The 13,013-nt window shown below is 43.2% G+C and overlaps 1 protein-coding gene across 3 annotated transcripts; it reads left to right on the forward strand.

Annotated features, from left to right (window-relative positions):
- Positions 1–3,009: 3,009 nt before the first annotated feature.
- Positions 3,010–11,809, forward strand: LOC136550224 (protein disulfide isomerase-like 5-4). Of its 3 annotated transcripts, XM_066541714.1 has the most exons (16): positions 3,410–3,982; positions 4,071–4,165; positions 5,906–5,996; positions 6,700–6,794; positions 7,495–7,552; positions 7,691–7,875; positions 8,420–8,477; positions 8,776–8,816; positions 8,910–8,984; positions 9,843–9,899; positions 10,083–10,149; positions 10,459–10,596; positions 10,706–10,930; positions 11,060–11,221; positions 11,314–11,391; positions 11,474–11,809. In XM_066541714.1, exons 2-16 carry the CDS (start codon positions 4,125–4,127, stop codon positions 11,549–11,551), a joined length of 1,449 nt encoding a protein of 482 aa, XP_066397811.1. In that variant the 5' UTR covers positions 3,410–3,982; positions 4,071–4,124; the 3' UTR covers positions 11,552–11,809. The 3 variants fall into 3 exon arrangements, with proteins under 3 accessions (XP_066397812.1, XP_066397811.1, XP_066397813.1); XM_066541715.1 differs by lacking the exons at positions 3,410–3,982; positions 4,071–4,165 and adding an exon at positions 3,010–3,381; XM_066541716.1 differs by lacking the exons at positions 3,410–3,982; positions 4,071–4,165; positions 5,906–5,996 and having other exon boundaries at positions 6,694–6,794; positions 7,696–7,875.
- The last annotated feature ends 1,204 nt before the right edge of the window (positions 11,810–13,013 follow it).

Genomic DNA, 13,013 nt, shown 5'->3' on the forward strand with positions numbered 1-13,013 from the left:
ACGACGGCGCGGCAGCGGCGGAAGGCGGCGAGCGGAGTGATGTAGCCATTGGGTGCCTGCGTGCGTAACTGTGCCGTGCGCGGCCGCGTCGTTCACCTTGCCGGTGAGTGGCTGCGGGCGGTTGCGTGCCGTCCCCCACGAGAGGAGACGAGAAGCGAGGGAACTGGGCTGAGCCAGGAAAATGAAGTAAGCAAATATGAGGATGCGTGCCTACCATATGCTAGTTAGGCATCGACCATGCATGTCAAGAATCCACTGTCCTCTGCTAGGCGTCACCGTCCATTTGCATATTGCGTACAATTAGCAGGAAGCCGTACTTCATTTAATGGGTGCAGTTGTTTCATCTATCTCATCTGAGCCGTGGAATCTCTATCTAACGCACCAACTAAATAGAACGTACGTAGACACCCTGAGAGGCCGCCGATTTGGTGCACCATATATCTTTAATGTGGGCACTGGCCAGTGTCCAGCCCGTGTCCATGTTAAACTACACTACCGATATTTTTAGAACTCGGTGATCACTGATAAACAGGAATATCGAATATATCAGGAATCTATCGGTGAAAATTTAGACAAAAAAATAATTCATGTTGTTCAGGAAAGCACATAGATTATTTTCAAATCATCGAACTTAAAAAAACCGCATAAAACCATATTACGATTTGCCTACTCAATGAGGAGGTCAACAACGCGTCTGGAGTGTGTTAGGATGGATGGCAACTTGAACCTGGAAGGAAAGAGGAGAGAAAGAGTATCGGGTGGGCTTTGGTGTCTATTTGAGTGGACATATTTCAAAATTCTAAAAATCTTGAGTGATAGAGTACAAATTTCGGGCCCAGCCGGTAAACAGGGATATCTAGGAATTTTTAGAATGTATTTGGCAATATTTTAAACCATGTAGTTATGTGGACGCCAAAATCACCTGATTGTAATAGTCCCCTTTAATTAATAAAGGGTCTATTTCCAAAAAAAGGTGGATGACTAAAAACAACTAATAATAATTCATAGATGAAAACAACTTATTCATAGATGCCATGGACATAAGACAATAGTTGTGGTTAAAAACAAACCGAAACTTCAACGGTGGCTCAAAGACGGGTCATCCCCCTCCCACCTGACCCCCTTCCCCCTCTAGCCCTAGCACCGCCATTGTCGGAGCTCACATTCGAAGGTAGGGTGGGGGCGGGACCTTATGGTGACAGCAATGGAGGTGGCAGAGAGGGCGGCGAGTAGCGGCGAGGCATCGGCGACGTCGTCCCTTTGGGTGGCGGAGGACGACGTCCGCACGTAAGCGTCGATGACCCGTCCTCAACAAGGAAAAGGCAGATCCAACAGAGGTGGTTCCATACGGAGCTGTGTCCTAGGGGCAGTGGCAACCTAGGAGTCCGGGTAGAAGACCTTCTCAACGGCGGCAACAACCCTAGGGGCAGTAGCGGCCTGAGCGCCGGTGCAAGATTTCGACGATGAGTAGGCAGATCCCATCGGCAGCGGCCACCCTAGGGGCGGCAGAGGCCTAGGAGTCCAAGAAGAAGAGAATATATATCCTCGGCGGCAGCGATAGAGGACTCTGGCAGAGACGACGGTCATGATTCCAATGACGGCGGTTGCCCTATGGGCGGCGTAGGCCTTGGAATCCGGTGAAGCAGATCCTGTCGGCTCACGTCCGATCACTAGTTCTGACTTGGTGATGACAGATGGAGGTTGGCTAACCGGCAACATGTGGCGTCAGCTCACTTGAAGCAGATGAAGACAGCACCAATGGAGGTTCGCAATGATGGCGCACTAGGGTCGGCAGCGATTTGATGACTTTCACTCACCGAATTTAGCCGTTTTAGAAGAGGATGTTCAAAAGTAGGGATATGCCATGTTAATGAAAATTCATTATCAGAAAAAAGAAACTGAAACATAGGAGACACATAAAGCACCACAATCATTAATCCTTAATAATAGTGCAAGGATCGATTTGATTGTTCAAGCACACACACTAGCACACATCACGTCCCTAATAGCAAGAGGATCGAGCAATCGATCCTTAACAATCAATCGATCACTAATAGTAGGGATCCATAATAGGGGGATCGACCAATCGAGATCGATTAGATATAAGACAGAATTAACCGAACAAATCAAACCAAGACATGCCTCCCAAGTCCCGATCCCCGAACGAGAGGATGTGTCCCAACTCCAAAGATAGTGGTCACCCCTTATAGACGAGCATACGGCGAGCAGCGAGTAAAGGCGTCGTTGGCCGATGTCTTCTCGGCCTCCAACTCGGCGCGTAGGCGAGCAGTCTCCTCCCTCAGACGTGCCAATCCAGCCTTAATCTCAGAGGGAGGTACGAATCTACCGAAAACGGGGAGATTGCCCCAAGAGGGATCCGTCTTCTGCTTCTCTTCGGCAATTCCTCCAGCACCGCTCTGTTAGCTCATCTATCTCCTTCGACGGCATTTGGATGATGAGTGGGAAAGGGATATGGATTTACGATGGGATACGGATGAGTGGGTTACGGTTTGGAAAGTGAGATTCAAAACCCAATCCATCATTTGGCTATAGCTTTGGTTTGGTCTTGGGTTTAGTAGGGCCCATGGCATTTAATAAATGCAGGGTGTGTTTGGCAACTATGTGAGAAGAAGTATGTGAACTAATGGTGGAAGTTGATAGAGGGAATTAAGGTAGGAAATTGACTTTTAGTCTCAATTACTTGTTTGGTTCGTGAAGGAAAATGAGAAGTGGAAGGTTTGAGAGGGAAATTAAAAAACAAATTATGATGGACGGTGCGGATCTACTTTTCTTTGATTAAAAACACAACTCCCACCCAATTTTCACCCCTCCCTTAAGGAATTGATTAATGGGAGTTGGCTCTCTAAACTTCTCTTCCCCTTCCTACCACCAGAACTCCCATTCTCACAGAACATATAAAAGATTTATAAACTCTTTATCTCTAAACTCATGTTCCTACTTCCCATTACCCCCAACCATACGAGCCGACAAAGAAGCACGTCTTACCAGTTACCACAGACCAGGCCTACCTTATCTCCAAGCCTGTCCACAAGTTCACAACAGAATACGGCGTGCTGTGCCAGGCGAGTGGCTGCATCTTGGCGGCGCGGCACATGCGACCCAAGTGTTGCAGCTCCGGTGGCGTGGCAAGCAGCTATGGCCCGGCAGCGAAGCGCATCCGAGGCGAGCGGCTTCGAGCTAGGGCCATGCGAGGCGAGCTGGCTACTGCTCCGGCGTCGCGGCGCATCCGAGGTGAGCTGTGGCGTGGTGCATCCGAGGCAAGCGGCGGTGGCTCCGGCGGCGCGGCGCATCCGAGGCGAGCAGCGGCTCCGGCGGCCTGAGCAGCGCAGGACGACGTCGACGATGAGCACCGCTGCACAGGTCGCCGTATCCGGCTCACATCCCACCCCTCCCAATGGGATAAGATCAGTGGGAAATGAGGGGCTCATTTCCCTATCTCTATGCGTCTCTATTTCCCTGTATGTAGCCTCGTATCCCTATCCCAGGCCCTATTTCCCACCATCCAACCGCCACCTTCATGGTCATCGGTCTCTTACCATACGGCCACCCAGCGTCGTTTCTAGCACGCGGATCCATCTCCCTCGAGCCTCCAGTCCTCGCATATTCGACGAGAGCGGCGGTGGCGGTTGGCGGACCGCGGACGCCGCAATATATGGAGGACCCCGGAGTCCCGGCCCACCGCGGCACCGTGAGTCCGAGACCGGACAGGGTTGGCTTCCGTGGGCTACACCGACTCGAAATCTGATGGATTGCGTAAGCCCACTAAGAAAAAGAAAAAAAAAAGGAAACCGAGCCAATCCCGTTTTCTTGAGATGGGCGCCCCGCCCCACCTTTGGCCCCTAGGCACCGGACGCGAGGCAGGCGGGCGAGGCGAGGCGAGGCGAGGCGACTGGTACTTTCGGGGAGGCGAGGAAGGACACGAGGTCGGTGCGTTCGTGCGTGCGTGCCATACCGCGCGCCGGTGAGATCCCCTCCCCAGCACCGTGACGACGGCGAACTGAAACCCTCACAAAAATCTCACCTGCATCCTCCTCCTGACCTCCTCCCAGATCCCTCTCTCCGAACCCCGGCGCCCGCCGCAGATCTGAGGGTCATCGGCAGCCATGATCTCCTCAAGCAAGCTCAAGTCCGTCGACTTCTACAGGTGCGCTCCCGATCCGTCCTCCCTAGATCTCGAGAGCACCTCCATTCCTCGACCCCTTTCCAGGATAGACTGGGACGGTGCGATTCCGTGCGGATTGGATTGAATGGATATATATTACTAGAACGGAGAGTGGTTTCGTCCGGTTGCGCTGGTCGGATTTCGTTCCGGTGAGTCCTGGATGGCAGCGGCGTGTGCTTTGCGGCGAATGCGCATGTTTGGCGGGGGTACTCTGCGTCAGCGATGGTTTCCTTTGTCTGTTTCTAGCTCGGTACAGACGAGAGAGCCGCACGATGAATTGGTGGATGCTGTGTTCAAAATATTGGTGTGTGAGTGTGACCTCTGTAATTGCATCCTGAGTGCTAGTGCGCTCATGGCCCATAGTCACATTTCATTTTGTAGCGAAGCTTCTGTTTGGTCAACGTGTTACACTCTGGTGGGATATGCCATTCTAAATTCTGAAATAGAAGCTAGTTGGACAGTTTTGGATTAGATAGGAGAGCCAAATGTTCCCGTGGCACTGCTTTGTCTGCTTGCGGAAACTCATCCTTGGTAAGTACTGTATTTAACAAGTCATGTGTCATGACGAAGTTCATCTTCATAAGTCGTGATAGGAGAGGATTGTTCTATTTGTAGAAGAAGTGTCAGTATTTAACCAGTGAGATGTATGTTTTCCAAGGGTAATGCCTTTAATATGATAAGTTTTCTTCGTACCATTCTGATTCTGTTAAAGCAAACGAGTGTGCTTTTTATTCAGACGTAAAACATCCATGCTATGATGAACTATTGTGTAAGAGCAAGTATAATAAGGGGCTGCAAGCAGGCTGAATGCTGAGGTGGAGGAGAGATGAAAGGAGAGAGAGGAGAAGCGGGCTGTAAGCTTACAGCCGGCTTGGACACAAGAGCCAAGAAACTCTGTGAGAGAGACAAGTAGGGCCATGTATTAATAGTGAAGATGTAACTATTATATGGGTGGGTTGAGAAGTAGGCTGCAAGGATTCATACAGCCAGCAGCTGGCTGTATTATTAACCTTGCTCTAAGGTTCTAAACCATTATCATCGCAATTTGAAAGTTGAGTAGCTCACACTGATTAGTTCTTTGATGTATCAATCATGCTATTCAATCAGAAACTTATTGTTATCAATGTCCATGTTGTCTTTGGGATACCCATAATTGGAGGTAGCATGAGCCACTTCCCTCTTGGGCAGTCATAAAATTTTGTTTGAGCTAGCTGTTCCTTGATTTGGGAGTCCGAGAAATAACACATTGGAGATTAACTTGATTCAGAATGGCTGGCTTTTACTGTTCTCTCCCGAGCTTCATTTATAAGTGGTGAGGACCTCAGTAGCACCCCCAGGTCCTGAGTTCGACTCCTCACGGGAGCGAATATCAGGCTGGGGGCAGAAAAAAAAAATCCCCTTGTCTGTCACCACAACCAAAGCGCAGGTCTAAGGCCCGGCCCAGTTCTCACAGGGTTATGGTTCCGTTGTGTATGGGTGGGGGCGGAGGTTCGGGGTTTTCTGGGCCTGTGTGAGAAGGTCTTGTTCTTAATAAAATACCCGGGGGCAGTCATAACCCCCTGCAGGTCGATTTTTTTTAAGTGGTGAGGATAAACTAATTTGATTCAGAGTGACTAACTTTTTTATTGTCCTATCCTGAGTTTCATTTATAAGTGATGGGTGTATATAGTTCCTTTTTATCTTTCTAGTAATGAATGTTTAATTTTTTTTTTCATCTTGCAGGAAAATCCCTAGGGATTTGACCGAGGCATCACTATCTGGCGCTGGATTATCCATTGTAGCAGCACTAGCTATGGTGTTTTTATTTGGAATGGTCTGTTCTTTGTCCTCCCCCTCAGTTTCTTCTGTAATCAGTTGCAGTTGTTGCTGCCACTTTTTTTTCGCTGTTAATGGTTTTTAGCACCAAAATAAGTAAAAGTCAATATGATATGATTGCTTTCATGTTCCAATTGGTGGTTTTAAACAAGTGTATGGAAAGGAATGGGAAAAATGATTGAACTTCAGTTCTGTTTATGTAGAATTGTAGATATAAGTGGATTATCATTTGGTTTTCTAAGCATAGCTGACTTCAGTAACCATTTTCCATTCCTCACTTCTTTTAATTGATTCAAATTTGTTATCTGTTTCACGTTCAATTGACTATTGAGGTTAGAACATCAACAAGATGTGCTAGATTCTGAAGATAGTTATGACTGGGTGAGCTTCAAGCTAATGTGGTCAAATTGTGGTTTAGTTTTGTCGATCGTGGTGTATTGGAAGTGAAGGTTCAGTTACATTCTGTATCCAAAATATTCCACCTACTGTGGCATACTAAACACAGTTACATTCTGTATCCTAAATATCAGTTGCTCTGCATCCAATACATTGCGGGTTGCCATTGTATAAATATTGCAGTGCGCTTTACTTGCCAGCAGTTTGAGGTTGACCTGATTTCTCATTCAAGATCTGTGAGCTTTATACTTTTCATAGGTGAACTTCAAGTTTTGAACTAAGACAATGATGATTTGATATTGCAGGAGTTGAGCAGTTACTTAGCAGTCAATACCACCACATCTGTGATTGTTGATAGGAGTTCAGATGGGGAGTTTTTACGGATAGATTTCAATATAAGGTGAGCCCTATAGCATTCCTCAAGTGTTGTTCAGTTTGGTGTTAAATATAGCAATATGATATGTGCCCATATGGTTGGATATATTACACTGCTACCTGTTTAAACTTTCCATCTGGGTTTACAATTTATGGAAATTGGTGGTTTCCTAACCAGCTAACCTATGTCTGCTCTGCTGATACTAATCATTTGATGTCATGATTATAGTAAGCCAATGCAAATGCCTGCTTAAGACAAATAAGTTCATGAGATTCTGAGTCGCACACATCACTAAAGAAAATCATGTAACCTTACTGAATAACTTCTAGGTTTAAGTGACGAGTCTAATCTCTTGTCTTGGATACCATACTGCCTGAGATAGCGTGATGTATTGGAGAATCTAACGCCCAGGGAAACTGCAAATATTAGGGACGACACTTCTTTTTCCGTTTGTACTTTGTAGCATTGTATGGTTTAATTAGTCTTGCTGGTCATTTGAGCTCTGGAATGGTCTTTTTTTGTTCTATTGTTACCATTTCTTTATTTGTTCCTTTCTCCTTGGTTCATGTGGCTCTTTGTTGGTTTCATCTCTAGCATATACCAATTACTTGGGATGAAAGGCTTTGGTGTCGGGTAGGAATTTGGGATGATTTCAGCAACTCTGGACTGCGAAACTTAATTATTGTTCTCTCGAATATTTACCGACCGCCTTTGTGTTTTGCAGCTTTCCTGCACTTTCATGTGAATTTGCATCAGTTGATGTTAGTGACGTGCTGGGAACAGTAAGATATATCTTTTCTCATATGTTGTGTTTTGGTTATAGCTTCTAGAATATGGCAAAAATCTTAGTTGTTATCCCTCTGTACATCACATTATCTTTTTTTGGTTTAATCTTAATTATCTGTTAAATCCATATGCAGAACAGATTGAACATAACGAAAACTGTTCGAAAGTATTCAATTGATCGGAATTTTGTACCAACTGGATCAGAATTCCACCCTGGGCCTATCCCCACTGTCAATAAGCATGGAGATGATGTTGAAGAGGATCATGTGGATGGTGCATTTTCGTTGTCATCTCACAATTTTGATAGCTTTTCACACCAGTAAGCATTCAGTTATCTACCAACCTACAGTCCTGCTTGATCAAGCATCTTAGTCATTTTGTATTTTAAAATCGTCAATGACCATTGTTTGTATTATTCTACTCATCACCACCTTTCTGGTCCACATTCATCTCGCAGTTTACATTCATTGTATCTCAGTAGCTCCCATTCTTTTGGGGATTGTTTATGGCAAAGCATCCTGTTCTTGCCTGTTAAGATATTTGTCACCGAATGTTTTATGCAGTATTTAACCCCTCTTGTATATTTTTGGGAACTTATAGCACTATATTGCAATGCAACATGAATGCCAAAATACCATCAAAAGTTGTGACATTGCCAAAATAGCAGCACTGCCTCACCTAGCACCCAGGTGTTTTTGCCACCAAAAAGAAAATAAAATAAAATAAAATCGCCTAGGCACACCTAGGCACTAGCACCTGACCACCTGCCTAGCACCTAGCACGTTTTGAATTATTGGCTTTGTTGGTACTTATCCTTTTTCTTGACCATTGTTGATACTCATCCTTATTTTGTTCCTGTTTAGATATCCTGTTTTGGTTGTCAACTTCTATGCTCCCTGGTGTTACTGGAGCAATCGACTGGTCAGTATTTATTTCCTAGTGTTCTTTTTCATTTCTTTATGTTCACGACTTTCTGAGGCGACAATTATTGACTTAATGTATGGTACTGTGCAAGTCATCTGGACATAATGTACAGCGTAGAACAACCGATGCACCATAATGCAGTGAAAGCCATTGTTGTCATTTTGTTAATTTGATTTAGATGCTTGACCTTTTATGTTTTTATTCCAGCTGAAATATATCTGTGGTTCTGTTCTGTTGAAGTAAATGCTATATTTTCAATTTCAAATGTTTCTTAGCATTTGTTTTTTATTTTCAGAAACCTTCGTGGGAGAAGACAGCGAAAATAATGAGGGAGAGGTAAATACTGTTACTCTGTATATCTCCCTAATAAGACTTCGTGATCAATATCTTGCACTGCTAATCAATAACCTTGTTTCTGATCGTGTGCAGATATGACCCTGAAATGGATGGTAGAATCCTTCTAGGCAAGGTTGACTGCACTGAGGAAGTTGACTTGTGTAGGAGGTCTGTACCTATTGATACTTATTACATTCAGACCATCATGATTTAATTGTGCATTATGCAATATGGAATCAAATCATTGTTGGTTATGTATAAATTTGTCAACTAGTTACAAAGTCTGAATAAGAGGGTATTATAATGTGAGTCTAAAGAAGTGACATCATGATGCCATTGTGTTTCATAAAATTACAAGTTATATACACTTCCATCTTGATTCTGTAGTACTTTTCCTTCTGGAACTAGTTGCATTGAGAACTATTTCTTCTGGTACTAAGCTCCAATCAAAGATCTGTTAAGATTAATATGGAATTGAAGAAAGGCTCCATGTAAAGCTCATGCCTCATCTCTACCATTTATTTAGACTGCATTTGTTTGATATTCTTTGTGTTGTTGACTCCTTGCTTTGACTATCCGTTTTGTTGATTTCTGGCCTTCTTGTTGGCCATTATGGCTTCAGCTTTGGACCTTGTTAGTCTGTATAGTTCCTGTAAACTATCTTTAGTTGTAAAAGCAGTTTTTTCTGTGTTGTAAAGTGGATACAGGCCAGGGGTCTGGTGCTGTTTAACCTCGCCACCAAACGTTTTCCACCTGGCTTTGTTTCCCATCTTCATTAGTGATTGTCTGTCTTCATAAACAAACAGAAGGGGTGCCAGGCCGCCAGCATTATATATGTTTATCATCTCTATAATGAAATACTCTCTTGGGCATCTGATGATTTGATGTTTCTTTGCTGGTGCCATATATGCACATTCCAGACTGCACATATTGATAACTTATTATTGACCACAAGAGAAATCTGGAGAATGTTTCTTTTCTTTTCGCTGGAATATACTTTTCATTACTTCAATTTATCAAATGCAGACACCACATACAAGGATACCCATCCATTCGTGTTTTCCGTAAAGGGTCTGATATAAAGTAAGCACAGTTCTTCTTACATTCTATTTAGATACTTTCTGGTTTTTTTTGTAACATCTGGGATTTGTTTAGGTAGCCTCCAAGTATTTGCTACTTGGGCTGCAAACATTTGTTTGTTCTAAATTTGTGTTTGATATTTGCCCTAGTTCTATAGAAGGAACTCCCTAATTTTTCTTTGCACAGGGAGAATCAGGGTCACCATGACCATGAATCATATTACGGGGAACGTGATACTGAGAGTTTAGTCGCGGTATGTTATGCATCATCTGGTTTCAGATTCATTGTACTGACTTAACATTCTTTATAGTAATTATGATACTACTCCCTTTGTTCCAAATTATAAGACGTTTTGGCTTTTTGAGATTCATAGCTTTTGCTATGTACTTAGATATACACTACGTCTAGATGCATAGTAAAGACAATGTATCTAGAAAAGCCAATACGTCTTATAATTCGGAATGGAGGGAGTATATCCTAAACATCATGCATGGGAAATGAAATAGCCTTTAAGTGGCTATGTTATCTAAACGAATTCCTGATGTAATGTTTTGAACCTCAGGCAATGGAAACATACGTTGCAAATATTCCAAAAGCGCTTGCTTTGGAAGACAAATCCAATAAGACTGTTGATCCTGCAAAGCGCCCTGCTCCAATGGCCAGTGGATGCAGAATAGAAGGTTTTGTGCGGGTCAAAAGGGTAAACGAGCTACACTTAAAATTACATGGATATAATTTTGTGCTAATGGTTGATAATGTGAAGATGGGTGTTCTTCTGTCCTTTGATAATAACTTGTCCTGTTTACCAGGTTCCAGGGAGTGTTGTTATCTCAGCTCGATCTGGCTCTCACTCGTTTGATCCATCCCAGATAAATGTTTCACACTATGTGACACAGTTCTCATTTGGCAAAAGACTTTCTCCAAGGATGCTTCATGAATTCATAAGACTTACTCCCTATCTTCGTGGATACCATGATAGATTAGCTGGCCAGTCTTATACTGTTAAGCATGGCGAGGTTAACGCCAATGTTACTGTAAGTCCCTAACTTTTCCTTATATTTTTTTATTTAGAATGTATGGTCAGCTTCAGTTTCTTTTGAGTGCTGATACTTCTGTTTTCTTATGGAATTACATAGATTTTATTTCTTTTGTGCTATTCCTAGATTGAGCACTACCTACAAGTTGTGAAGACTGAGCTTGTAACACAGAGGTTCTCGAAGGAACTAAAAGTGCTTGAGGAGTATGAATACACAGCACACAGCAACTTGGTGCACAGCTTCTATGTTCCTGTTGTGAAATTCCATTTTGAGCCTTCTCCCATGCAGGTTCGCATGCTCATCTTTTTAGTTTTTCATATTCATATATTTTGTTTACATTAGCAAATGAATGATTCATCTAGAACGATTCACATTTAAAGGTCTTGGTAACTGAAGTTCCGAGATCCTTCTCCCATTTCATCACAAATGTCTGCGCTATCATCGGTGGAGTCTTCACGGTGCGAACACATCCTTACATATATCTTGATATCACTGATTCCAAATAAAAACGTCTACAGAAAACTGACGTACAAATTCTAGGTTGCTGGAATACTGGATTCCATCTTTCACAACACACTGAGGATGGTGAAGAAGGTTGAGCTGGGAAAGAACATTTAAATTTTGACGCCGCTGCAAGTTTAGGCGGATGCACTAGGTAGCCATTGTTTTGTTATACCTGGGTAGTGATTCATGACAATCGGTATATGAATGAAAGATGGTGTGTGGCATTGACAGTTCGGATTCGGGGTCATGAACTCATCATATAACTAGGGATCCCACTGTGTTGCTAAAAACACTTGCAATAAGACAGTGGATCGCTGCGAGTGTGCCCCTGTGCTAATCGACGTAGATAATATATATATTCAGTATTCAGTATGCTCTGGTTGTTATGTCTCCGGCTATCACTACATTCGTGTCAGTATGCTCCAACTCAGCTCTTCAAGCCAGAAAGTGCCCAACTTTTTTGCAACTGCGTAAGTTTTTAGATATAATTTTCCTCTATGCGACCGAGCGCTACTTGCACGCGTCGTGCTAGATGTCCGCAGTGCAAAGCGAGCTGCTCTCCCTCTTTAGGCCAGCATAATAAGACCATAAATGATAGATAAACAATAGAGTTAAATGCACGAAAGGTTCATTAACTTTTAGTCATGTGTTATCTAGGTCCATCAACTTTTAAACTGTAATTTTTAGGTTCATTAACTTTTGGTAGTGTGTCATCTAGATTCATCAACTTTCAAACGGTATTTTTGGGTCCATTAACTTTTGATGGCGTGTCATCTAGGTCTATCAACTTTTAAATTATAATTTTAGGTCCCTAAACTTTTTAACTGGTTCACCGTAGGTCCATACCCCATTGTTTAGCGAATAGATCTGACATGACACAGTCAAAAAAGCAGCCATCGTGGAGTATAGGACAAGATCACCATCCGGAGATAATCTTCAATACGAAGAACCTGATGGGATCACCGTCTACGGTTTCTCGAGCGGCGGCTCCACGGAGAATAAACTCCTACAATAAAATTCAGTCTAATCTACTCAATACAAGATCGAAGGCCACAGGTATAGGCATGCAGACCACCTGACCCAAACAAAACTCGGACTCCACCAATCTAACTAGGACCGATTGACCCTGAGTCCTTGATTCGGCTAACATGCACAACACGTCCAAACGCAGCCACCAATTTGACTGACGTAGGTACTAAAAGCTAGATGCTAGATAAAAGATCATGTGTCACAGCCGGATAGAAAACTAATGCATGGAAATAATAAAATACTACCGTAATGATGCTCATCACGTTGGGAAAAAATCCATTGATGATCTCCACCTCTTTAAAATTAGTACTGATGTATTTTGTTGGCTTCATTTTCTCTTCTTTTCCACGCAATAATAAGGCACCTTTATAAAATATCTTTGATGACAGTCCAACAGTTGTAAATTTCTCCATGTCCACAATATATTTATCCTTAAAAATAATAGTGTTAAATTTAAGACCAGAGGATATTAACAAATTACCAGCTGCTACATTTGAATTATTGCTAGACAAGTCTCCATGAACATCTTAGAGGAGCTATGGACTCA

Source organism: Miscanthus floridulus, chromosome 4 (genome assembly GCF_019320115.1).
Source record: "Miscanthus floridulus cultivar M001 chromosome 4, ASM1932011v1, whole genome shotgun sequence".
NCBI lineage: Eukaryota > Viridiplantae > Streptophyta > Magnoliopsida > Poales > Poaceae > Miscanthus > Miscanthus floridulus.

What these genes read in the sequence shown, in the direction of transcription:
- LOC136550224 (XM_066541714.1), top strand. Translation starts at nt 4,125, where the DNA reads ATGATCTCCTCAAGCAAGCTCAAGTCCGTCGACTTCTACAG. An exon ending in GTTACTGGAGCAATCGACTG is followed by an intron (nt 8,478 to 8,775) that starts GTCAGTATTTAT and finishes TTTTATTTTCAG; the next exon opens with AAACCTTCGTGGGAGAAGAC. An exon ending in GCGAAAATAATGAGGGAGAG is followed by an intron (nt 8,817 to 8,909) that starts GTAAATACTGTT and finishes GATCGTGTGCAG; the next exon opens with ATATGACCCTGAAATGGATG.